Source organism: Gracilinanus agilis, chromosome 1, assembly GCF_016433145.1.
Source record: "Gracilinanus agilis isolate LMUSP501 chromosome 1, AgileGrace, whole genome shotgun sequence".
Classification (NCBI taxonomy): domain Eukaryota; kingdom Metazoa; phylum Chordata; class Mammalia; order Didelphimorphia; family Didelphidae; genus Gracilinanus; species Gracilinanus agilis.
Window position 1 is genome coordinate 80,294,659 of NC_058130.1, and position 12,671 is coordinate 80,307,329.

Consider the following 12,671-nt stretch of genomic DNA (forward strand, 5'->3'; position numbering starts at 1 on the left):
TGTATATATAAAATAATATGAAAAAAATTAAAGTTTATTGTTCACAAAAAAAGGATGTATATGAAGAATTCAGAGAAATATAAGACTTATATGAACTTAAATTGAATGCAATAAACAGAATCACAAAGTATAATACATACAAATGACTATAACAATTTAAATGAAAAGACCACTAAAAGGGATTCTAATTCTTTGTATTTCTAAAGCCACTAAAACTGATGGTTATAAGAAACAGTTAATGAAATATACCTCCCTCCTCACAGTAGAGTGGAAAGAGGACTGTTAGCACAGAGAGTTGCATATGCAATCACTATATGTATATTTTTGCTTAGCTATTTTTATGCATTACAAGGGGGAGCCCATTTGGAGGGGAAGAGAGAACAGTTTCCAGAAATGACTGAGGTATAAGGACAAAAATCATTGATAATTTTTTTAATGAGAATGTCACCTTTTTAAAGTTAATAACAATGTGACTATAAAAGTGTTAAAAAAAAACACTGAGGATTATAGATTTGGAACTAAAAGAGACCTCATAAGCCAAAAACCCATCTTTCTTTTCATAGATAAAAAAATGTTAGCAAAGGTAAATAATTTGCCCAAGATCCAACAGGTGATAAATAGCAGTGAGAATTTAAGCCCAGTTCTTACAGCTCCAATTCAAGCACTCTTTCTATGTTCCCATGATGGCTCAGTAGAAAAATCATCCAAAAATTTCTGGAGAATGTCACAGATTATTTTATGAGGAATGGTAGATTTGAAGGGGGGAAGGATTCAGGGAAAAAATGATTAGGGAGAGAGAACAGTAAGTGTAATGAAGAGGAAGAAATTACTTTCCATTCTTGATTAGCTTTAAATCCTATATGCCCAACTGGAAGTTGTGTGGGTTAACAGTATAAAGTGGGACAGAAATGGGAATTTTATCATAGAAAATTTTAGTTTTTATCTTTTAAGTAGCAATTTAACATAAAATTGGGAAGTAAACTTTATAAAAAGAGAATGACCCTTAATGGGGTCTAATACAGTAAATCCATTACATAGGAAATTAAATTATTACAGATTTTCTTCCATATACTTTGAGACATTATTAGATGGACCTCATGGAAATATTAGGCTGTCCTGAGAACTCAGTTATTGATAGACTATTTCCTTTTCCATCAATAACACATAATGTCTTTTTTGGCAAGTAGTTCTTTCTTCTTTTTCCTTCAAGACATAGTTTTCTTACAAATATTTTCTGAAAATTGCATTTCTATATAAAATGATCATTAGTTTGGGATTCTGATGGAATGGTGAAAGCAGGGAAACCTGGTATTGATTAAGCTAAGGGTTTAAAAGTTCATGTGGGCCACTTGTCAGCTGTGTGACTTTGGACAAATCACTTAATCTTCCTAGGCCTCCATTACTTTATCTCTTCCAGCTGTAGAATTTTAGGATTTTGTGCATTTATGATCTCAAAACTCAGACATAATAGTTCTGATAATAATAAATTCATACTTATTTAATATTATTTTAAACTCATCCTTTTGTTACAACTCTCTGAGATAATAGAGAAAATGTTATGCCTATTTTATACATGAAAAAATGGAGACTGAGAGAAGTTGTGACTTTCTTGAGGTCACACAGATGGACATGAGCTTGAACTGGAGTAGAAATCTAAATAGCCAAGAATATTTATTCTCCCTTTAGAATCCAGGGGCCAGTAAGACTCAGCTTCTGTACTGTCTTCCATAGAGAGCCTTTCCTGATTGCCTAAGTTTCCCTTTCCTTCTTCCTCAAAATGATGATGATGATGATGATGATAATTAATAATAATAATAAATATATGTTTACATGGTTTTTTGCTCACCATCACCAGGGCAAGAAATTTTTTCTCATTTTATTTTTTAAACCCTTACCTTCTGTCTTAGAATTAATACTGTGCATTGGTTCCAAGGCAAAAGGGCAATAAAAACTGGGAAACCGTGATTAAGTGACTTGTCCAGGGTCCCACAGCTAAGAAGTGTTTGAGGCCAGATCTGAATCCAAAAACTACTATCTCTAGGCCTGGCTCTCCATCCACTGAGCACCCAACTTCCCCCTTTCTCATTTTATATATATATATATATATATATATATATATATATATATATATATATAACATCTCCCCCCAAAATGGTAGCCTTAGAGGGTAAAGAAATATAGCTTGTTGGGTTGTGTAAACAGAAACAAGACTTTCAATCTGTATTCAATTTTGATTCCTTCCCAAAGAGAGCCATTATTAACTTAAACCTCAGTTCCTACTTAGGCATTCTGATAAGATTTACTGGAGACACCTCCTCCCACCAAGATAGGCTGCTGAAATGAACTTTAGGAAAACACGTGAACCCCATCAAACTTGATGTTGGGCAACACCAAGGTTAACAAGTTACAGCCCAAGGCTAAGAATTTTGTTGTTCAATCATTTCAGCTGTGTCTGCCTCTTAGCAACCTCATTTGGAGTTTTTTTGGCATGGGGGCATGGCATGGCTCCAGTTCTTTTTATAGATGAGAAAATTTAAGTAATTGGGGTTAAGTGACTTGCCCAGGATCACACAGCTAGTTCTTGTCTGAAGTCAGATTTTAATTCAGGAAGATGTCTTCCTGACTTCAAGCCAATCATCCTATCCACTGTGCCACCTAACTGATCCTAAGGTTAAGACATTCTTTCCCTAAGTCATCTAATATCTTGTCCCTATTACTCAACATCCCAAATAAGAAAATTGAGTGGGCAAATGCATCAATCCATAGGCTCCTTTCGCCTCCTGTGGATAACCCTATATATATATATATATATATATATATATATATATATATATATATATGTCTGATTCTCCATTTGTTCTAAGGAGTTGCTAGCCATCTAGCCTCGGCTCCTGATTTATTGACTTCTATCTAAACGGATGTAGGTGGAAGGAATTACCCTTCAGGAGGATCTTAGGATCTCTGGGCTGAGAAACTTCCCAACAGAGCAAAAATCAATCTATCAGATAATAAAAGTTTATTGAGTCTACACTGTGTGTCAAGCACTATAGTAAGAAAAAAAATGAAGAAAACACAGTCCTTGTCCTCAAGAAGCTTACAATTAGATCTACTCTTGGCTCAAAACAATGCTGGCTGATGGTGTAGGAATATGGAAATTAACTTAAGTTGCCCCAATATTTCACTGATGTCCTGGCCCACAAAGCAGACTCCAGATTGTAAAGAATTTTAAAGCTCAATCAATGGAATTAACATTTGATCCTGGAGGCCATCACGAGCTATTATTTCTTGGACAGGGAAGTGATATGGTTAGTCCTACAATTTTAAAAAATCACTTTGGTAGGTGAGTGGAGGGCAAATTGAATGGGGAAAGACTTGAGACAAGGAAACCAATTAGAAAGCTATTGCAGAAGTCTATTCCAGAGGTTATAAGAGCCCAAAATAGGGTTACGGCTGTGTACAAAAGGGGGACGTACAGAGAAATATTGAGGAAGAAATCAACATATTGAAGATGGTTTTCCTTGGTTGATTGGAAAACCCCCATCTATAATGATAACCTCCAACTAGCCTAACTAAAGATAGCCTCTAAGTTGATGAGAGTTTTTCCTACATCTCAGTTTGTTCCTTGAACAAGATGGCCTTGTTGGCCTCAGACTCTTAAATCTATAAAAGAAAGATAATAGGGTAGGGGATCTTCAATGGCCTTTTCAGCTTTAAATCCTATGATTACATCGGAATACCTCAAAGATTCTAGGTCAATATTTGACTTAACTTTAACACTTTTGAGTTAAAGCTTTTGGGAAGGATTAGGGCCTCTCCAAATCTATGAAGTAAGGAGCAAAGAGTAAATGTTCAAGAAACTTTACAACTTGTCTAAGGGAATGTATTTTTAGGCCATCCCTAGGAGTCTCATCATGGATATTCATGAGGTAGTTAACCTTGATACTAACTTTATCTACTTTCTGTGGCCCCATTGCTCCCCCATAGCTTCTGAGCAATAGGATATAATTAAGGATCCATTAAACAAAGTTTATTTCAAATTAACTCCAGGACCACTCACCTGATGACTTGGAACCTTCCATCCAAAGTTTCTGTAAAGCAATTGCCTTCTCCATTGTTTCTGAAATGCCTCGGGCAAGCTCCTGAATGTCTTCCAAAAAGTCCAAATCCTTCCCCATTCCTTGGTGGTCTTGAGAATTTGAGGACCCAGACATGCTTCAAACAAATGTCAGAAAAAGAACTCATCACAAAAGCAAAACTGTGAAGTACCAAAATGAATCTCCTATTCTGATTTAACCCAACTGATAAACATTTATTAAGCATAATTATAGCCCAGCCTGTCTTCTAGCCTTCCCTGTATCCTTTCAGCCTCTCCCCCTCTCATTGGGTGGCTCCTCCAAGTGCCTCCATTTAAGGAGATCATGAAGGTTTTGCCATGTCTCATTCCTCCCCAGGTTACACGATGGTATTTCTCTACCATGGTCGGGCTCTTCATCACAAAGCCTTATTCCAGTCCTGGAATTCACACATTAGAAGTGTCTTCCATCCCTGTATCCTCTCCCTCTAATTAGATGGGCTATACTCCTCCTAGAACCTCCTAGAACCTAGAACCTCCACTTAAGGAAAAGACCTAGACAGGTCATCATGCATCTATCATTACTCTCCAGGCTAAACCCTGGTCTTTCTCTACCATGCCCTTTGACCAACACCTTTGTCTCCCACCACACACACTCCCACATGTATATTTGTGGTCCAGATTCATTTAATGAGTTTTCTTTCTCCATCAGAATATGTCCCTTTAGGAAAGGATTGTCTTTATTTCTACTTGAATTTGTATTCCCACTTATCTGACACATATTAATTGCTTAATAAATGCTAGCTGACTAATTGACTGATGTCTACGGACAAGAGTTTTAAAGTGTAAACAGGTATTGTATGGGTTATGATCTCTTCCTTTAGGGAAAACATCCATATTTATACCAGTTAATTAGAGTATGTATTAAGGCATTATGATTTGCTCTGTTTGCTTTCTTTTTCACATTCTACATGAGTGAATTCATCAGTATGAGGATCTTCTAGCAAATAAACTCCTTCTGCCAGACCTTAGATGATAGCCTCAGACACAGAGAGGTTAAATGGCTTACAAAGTGATATTCGACCAATAAGTATTTTAGTAAGTGCCTACCATGTTCAAGAATTGTTGTGTTGATAGTATTTGTCAGAGGAGGGATTTGAACTCAAGTTCTCTTGAGTCCAAGTGTGGTCTTTAGTCCACTGAGGAAATGCCTTTCCATGCTGTCTTGAATATAATTACATACTTTAATGGATCTATGAATGCAATAATTTTAAAAATTCCCTCCCAATGATACAAATCAAAATATATGGATACCTGCTTATCCTGTGCCCTGTAGAACTCTTGTTAGAAGGGTTCCAGTATAGCATTCTGGCAGTTGCCTACCATTCCAAGGGCAAATCATGAATATACAAAAATGTAGAAAAGGCACAATTTCTGTCCTTGAGGTGTCTACATTTGTTACATAAAAACTGATGTAACAAGATTTAGGAGGTGTCGATTTTTAAAATTAATATTCAATATCTCCAAAGCATAATATTTATAAAGATTTATTAATATTTAACTAGAGAGCTAGAAAAAACAAGGAGCACTCACCAAACCCCACTCCCGTGGAAGAGCGAGATAGAGAGAGAAGATACCCAAAACTTTAATACAATAACGTAAAGGATGTAAGTAAACAAACAGGGAAAAAAGGAACCTTGGGACCAGGGGAGAGTTTTGGGAGATGAAGTCTAAAAGATATAAAACTTCCACTTATACAGAGGGAAAGATCAGCCTGTGGCACAGTTATATATGTACATTAATACAGCAATGATCTATGATTTACTCAAAGAAATAGTCTCTCCACAAATTAAATATTCACTCCCTTCCTAAAGGCTCAGCCCCCAGAAAAGAGCAGCTTTTCCAAAAGAGATCTTCCCCAGCATTCCCTCCTGCCTTTTTGGAGGTTATAGAAATTGACAACTATAAGATAACCAATTTGGCAGGAGTGTGAGAGATGCACTCAATATCTGGACTTTATTTCCATTTAGAACTGCTCACAATCTCTAAAATATTGTTAACATCTTGGTCATGCTATTAAGAGTTTAAGGAACTCTTCCTGGCTGTCCCACTCTATCTTACAAGCCCTCCCCTTCTACACAAACAACTTTGAGAATCCTTTATTTAAAAACAAAAAAAAAAAAAAGAAAGCAAAGGAAAAATATCTTGGGGATTGTGCCTAAATAGCTTCTCCAAAAAAAAAATAGAATTTTAGTCATCAAAGGCCTTGGATGTCAATTGTTGTTTTTCTTCTCCTAAATAATGAGCTCCCCTGCTAATGTTTCTCCCCTCCAGGCCAGCATTTGCTAACAGATGTCACTTGGAATTGGGGGTTTTATATTGGAATCAGGAAGCTGTAGAGTTATATACTAAGTTGAAAAAAATGAAGGGAAATAGACTAAACTCCTCATTCTTTGACCCAGAAATCCCAGACTGGGCACATGCCCCCAAAAAGTCAAAGAAAGAAACAAAGTTCCAATATATATCTAAATATTTATAGCAATCCTTCTTGTCGTAGAAAAGAACTGAAAACAAAGTTCTTATCTATCCATTGGTGACAAAAACAGATAGAAACAAGAATGAGGCCAGAACTAAAATGAGAAATAATACAAAAAAGGGAGGATATTTCCTTCTTTCCAAAAAGACCTCTTGGCCGTCCCCAAGGGCTGCCAATCCCCCAAGGTCCTTGTCCAGGGAAAACTGATCTTTACATGCCATCTAGTCTATTGAGCCACACAGTAGAACAACATTGGCAAAAGTGTCCAAAGGGCAAATTTCAGCTGTCTGTGGACCCCACCTCCCTCATGACTAGAGGGAACAGAGGGAGGAAGTGCTTGCTTTAAGCAGCTAAACAGAGGGGTGAGACATGCAAAAAAAAGGTCCTTGGGCACTGGGAAGAAGGGGAATGGAACAGCTCCCTGAGTGCCAGCTGGGCACATGTGCCAATACTTTGCCAATGCTGCCATAGATGATAAGAAGCATCAGAGAAAGCAATAGGTGCTGCCTAGAGTCCTCTCCCATTAGAGTCAGTCCAAACCCTCCCCTCCCATTTTCCTCTTCCTTTCCTTTTCATTGTGCCCTCTGGAACTATTTTCTATTATTAACAAATTCCCTTTCAACCTGGATCCAGTCCCTCACATTCCTTTCATCATCTAGAAAACTAAATTTCTCTTGAAGAGACCATATTCCTTTGCACACTCTGTAGGTCCAGTAGTTGCCTCTTCTCTCATGTCCTCTAAAAAAAGGGCATACTCATTGAGACCAGTTGGTACTTGCAGACCTGGAACTCTCTTCCCATTACTCAATAATTACTTCTTTACAGCCCATTCCTTCTTTATTGCTATCATCTATGGACCTTTCTGTCACTCTTTCCTCCATTAAGTTCAGAATTTGATTCAAAAATTTGTCTATATTCCAAATCCTACCCTGTTTGAATATTCCCATCTCCTATTTAATCAGTTTTATCTACCTTCCATGACCTCTATCTCTTGCCTGCCTTGACTACACACAAAATGGTCATGCCTTAGAAATTTTTCCTCTCTCCTTCCCCACTCCCAAAAGCATATTCCAACTCAACTGAATTGACCACAGGAACTGAAATTATGAGTTAAAAATCTGATCAGAATGTATTGTCACTAGTATTTGGCACTTAAGGAGACCTTTGATATCATCTAGTCCAGTACTTCATATTATAAATGAAGAACTTAAGAATCATAAAATTAATTGATTTGCCCAAGTGTATTCTGCTTGCCTAGAATGTTCTCCCTTCTCACTCTGTATCTGTATTTTTAGTTTCCTCCAAAGGTCATCTCAAATGCCACCTTCAACATTAGGACTTTCTTGATTCCCCTAATTTCAATATTCTCTCCCTTGTCCAATTACTTCTCCAATTATCTGTGTACATATCTGTGTTCTTTGAAAAAATAAGGAACTGTTTAATTTTTGGTCTTTGTATCCTTAACATCCAGCACAATTCTTTACACGTGTAAATTTAATGGACCTGAACTGAATTGAGCAAAGCCTAGATTAAAAACAGAACAGATGACACCAAATCCAGTACACCTGATACTACCCTACAATTCTCTCCTATAATAATCTTTGGCCAGGTCCTATTGCTTCTTCCTCTAAGTCCCACTTGTTTACATAGAATCAGAGAAAGGAGATATTCCAAAGTAGTAGAAACTTAACTCTATGGAAAACAATGTACTTCTGTGGAAGCAATAAGAAACAAATTTATAAAAACAGAGAAGGGCTAAAAGCCAGAGCAATGTAGACCACATTTTTGTCCAAAGGGCCCCTGAGCTGTTGTGGCAACTAACATTTAAGCAGTATCTACAAAGAGGTCATAGCTTTTCCAGCCTGATGAGACCCTCAACATTCAAATGAACTGCTGGATTTTGCCTCGGTGAAGGACAAAAAGAGACAAAGAGAGCCACATCCTATTACCACAACATCCAGCTTTCATCATGTATCCTTAATCACTAATGGTCCTATATATTTAGATGTTTTTGATAAAGTTATAATGAGCACTTTTCTAGTCTAAATTTTCATTCACATTGAATCCTGAGGTCTCTAAGGGCTCATTTGCCTCCCTATAATGCCCTAGCACAAATAATAATTATAGCAATGAGTGTAGAAACATTTTTTCAGGTTTGACTAGTTTGTCTAAATACCACTTTAATTTTCCTGATGTGATGTTTGACTGTGATAGCACTGATTTCATGAGAGCAGTGATCTCAGAATATCTAAATCCACAATGCAACTACCAACAATTTGGAAATTGGTCTTGATCAAGGACACATGACAAAACTAGTGGAAATGTGCATCGGCCATGGGTGGGGGGAGTGCGGGGAGGGGGGTGAAGGGGATAAGAGGAGTATGAATCAGGTAACCATGTTAAAAATGTATATTAATAAATGTTAAAAAAAAAAAAGAATATCTAAATCCAAATTCTGACAAAACTTTGAGTCATATAATTAGAAATTTTTGGTTTGGATCCAGCTCTGATAGCTCTGTTACTTGATTTGACCTAAATATGAAAGATCATACCATAAAAAATTAAAGAAACGTGGAAAAATTATCTATGGATAAGACAAAAGCTCAAGACCAAACAAGTAATAGAGAGGATCACAGAAGGTAAAGTGAATAATTCTGGTTACAGAAAAATAAAAAAGATTCTCCATAAAGAAATCTGATAAAACTAAGAGAAAAACTATAAATTAGGGGGAAGTTTTTGTGATGTTTCTCTCATTATTTCCAAAATATCTAAGGATGAGATTCAAATTTGTAAGAAAAACATTCATTTTCCAATCAATAAATGGTCAAAGGATATGAACAAGCAAGTCTCAGAGGAAAAATGCAGGTTACCAATTACAATATGAAAAATGCCCCAGATCTATAATAATAGAGCATTAAAAATTATAGCGTTTCTGAGATTCTACCTTAAACCTCTCAGAATAGAAAAGATGACAAAAAAAGAAAATGATAAATGTTGGAGGGACTGTGGGAAAACAGGTATATTTATGGGTACAACCATTCTGGAAAACAATTTGAAATCATATACTAAAAATTACTCAAAGATCTGCCCTTTGTCTCAGCTATAGTAGCAGTCCTAGACCTATGCCCAAAAGAGATCAAAGGAAAAGGAAAAGGTCTTTTATGTAAATGTTTGGGAAGGTGGAGAATAGAAATCACATCATATCTCTATATTTTGGTGGATTTACAATAAGGCAATCCCGGCTAATATTAGAAAAAAGATCTGATAAAATGGATAGTCTCATCCACCATTTTAACAACTATTTGCTGTCACTGGATAAGAAACCCTATAGTGTCCAAAAGGACTGCTTTTTTTAAGTTGGAATAGTGTTTGGTCTCTTTCCCTTGTCTCCTGCCCTTGAACAGGAGATAGTTTCTTATTCTGACAATAAATCCTTCCAATTAAATTCCAAAAACATCCCTTTCTTTCTCTTGACTGATCTCCCACCTTCTCTACTCTTTTCTCTCTTGGGAAATACTTGGCTTATCTATCCTAAGTTGTCCAAAAGTGCTGATTGGCTGTGTGTTCTGACAACCAAAGATTGTAACATATGATAGAAATCAGATTTGCTATTAGTGAAAGTAGATTTGTTAAAATGCTAATAAATCATTTTATTTTCAGTTCTATCCAGACTCATCAGACCCTCACTCCCAAGGAAACAAAAGAATTCCTCAACAAATAAAAAATATTTATTGCTCTTCTTTTAATGGAGTTAAAAAAAATCCTGGAAATTCAAAGGAAATGCAACAATTAGGGAAAAGCTAAGTTATGATGAAAGAATGTGATGAAATACTTTTGAACTATGATAAGTAGGGAAATAAGTATTTCAAAAAAATACAAAGACTTATAGGAACTGATGCAAAATACAGTATAGTAAGCAGAACTAGAACAATATATCATCAGTAGCATTTTTAAATGAACGATTTTAAGAACTTTTAAAAACTGAAGAAGACCAAAATACACAGAACCAGGAAAATAATTTATACAATACTGTAAAAAAATAACTTTAAAAGAAAAATCTTTGATGAAACTGTTATCCATCAGAGAAGTAACAGATTTAGGTTACAAAATAAAATATATAGTTTTGTATGCAACCATTAAGAGAATTTACTTTTTTTCAATAATGCATATTTGTTATAAGAAACTTACTTTTCAGGGGGCAGCTGGGTAGCTCAGTGGATTGAGAGCCAGGCCTAGAGACGGGAGGTCCTAGGTTCAAATCTAGCCTCAGACACTTCCCAGCTGTGTGACTCTGGGCAAGTCACTTGACCCCCATTGCCTAGCCCTTACCACTCTTCTGTCCTAGAGCCAATACACAGAATTGACTCCAAGACGGAAGGTAAAGGTTTAAAAAAAAAAAGAAAAAAGAAAAGAAGCTTACTTTTCTTTTTTCTTTTTTTCTCCAGTGGAGTGAAGGGTGAAAGGAAGAGATAATAGATTTATGTTCATTTATTAAATCTATTACATAAATAGATTTATGTAATAGAAATATGGAGAGGGCATTACAGATGTGAAATGTTACCTGAACTTTCAGATGAAGTCACTATATTATTAGTTTTACTTAATTATGTGACTTTGTTATGAGGTTTCTCATAAAGTAAGAGTAATCTGCAAATGTAATGTAAGTATAATGTAAAAACAAAGCATATGAAGAAGACTTTTTAAAGTCATTTATCACCTCTGAACAATTTCATGTCAACCAGAAGTGGTAATATTTATACTACCTAAAACAGAGTTTTTTTGAAAGGTTAACTCTATAAGCCCAAAAAAAAAAAAAAAAGAGGATTAGGGATAAAGACTGGATATCTGGTTTTACCAATATAAGGAATTCCTGACTTCTTTTGCCAATGGAAGTCATACCTTCTCTGCAACCTAATAATATTTTTTTAAATTTTATGACTCACCATTTCCTTTATTTGTACAAAATAGTGAATAATCATACCCTGGCTGAGAAAAAGTGGTGGTTTAGAGTTTAAACAAGTCCTTCTGTCCTGAAGCATCTACTTTGAAGGCTTGGGACTAGAAACTTTAGCCCCAGCATCTTTTGGTTTGGCAGCAGGCTTAGTAGCCTTAGTGTCGCTGGGCTCTGAAATCTTAGAATCAGACTTGGTGGTCTTGTGTCATACTTGGTTTCAGATTTAGTGACTTTGGAGCCAGATTTGGTGGCCTTGAGGTCAGACTTGGTGGCCTTGGGGTCAGTGGTTCTGGCAACCTTGGATTTGTGATCTTGGAGCCTGGACCTTTGATGCCAACCCTCGGGCCTGGACACTTGGTGGTCATCTTATGGCCAGCACACTGGGCATTGGCCTTGGAGGTCTTGGGCCTGAGGAGCTTGACCTTGGAGTCCTTGGTGGCCTCTGCTCTGGTCTTGATTGCTTTGGCGTTGTTGGCCTGCATCTTCTTCAGTCCCTTCTTGTTGTGTTTCTTGGCAAAGCGCGAGTTTCTCAGAAACTTGGGGTCAGTCCCTTTCAGAGACTTGTATCTCTGTGACTTGAGTTTCTTGGTGCCATTTCTGTGCCATTTTCATGATTCATGGGTGGTGTGGTTCTAGACTTAGCCATCTTTATATGGAAGCCTGTTCTAACAGGTATTCCACAGACTGGGAGAGAGAGAGAAGAGAAGAGAAGAGAAGAGAAGAGAAGAGAAGAGAAGAGAAGAGAAGAGAAGAGAAGAGAAGAGAAGAGAAGAGAAGAGAAGAGAAGAGAAGAGAAGAGAAGAGAAGAGAAGAGAAGAGAAGAGAAGAGAAGAGAAGAGAAGAGAAGAGAAGAGAAGAGAAGAGAAGAGAAGAGAAGAGAAGAGAAGAGAAGAGAAGAGAAGAGAAGAGAAGAGAAGAGAAGAGAAGAGAAGAGAAGAGAAGAGAAGAGAAGAGAAGAGAAGAGAAGAGAAGAGAAGAGAAGAGAAGAGAAGAGAAGAGAAGAGAAGAGAAGAGAAGAGAAGAGAAGAGAAGAGAAGAGAAGAGAAGAGAAGAGAAGAGAAGAGAAGAGAAGAGAAGAGAAGAGAAGAGAAGAGAAGAGAAGAGAAGAG

At 36.6% G+C, this 12,671-nt stretch overlaps 1 protein-coding gene across 1 annotated transcript in view; it reads right to left on the reverse strand.

Moving 5' to 3' along the window:
* ABCA13 (ATP binding cassette subfamily A member 13) overlaps positions 1-12,671 on the reverse strand; it is a 474,630-nt gene that overhangs the window by 439,744 nt on the left and 22,215 nt on the right. The window contains 1 exon segment of the mRNA XM_044676455.1: positions 4,058-4,212. Coding sequence (XP_044532390.1) covers positions 4,058-4,212 — 155 coding nt within the window.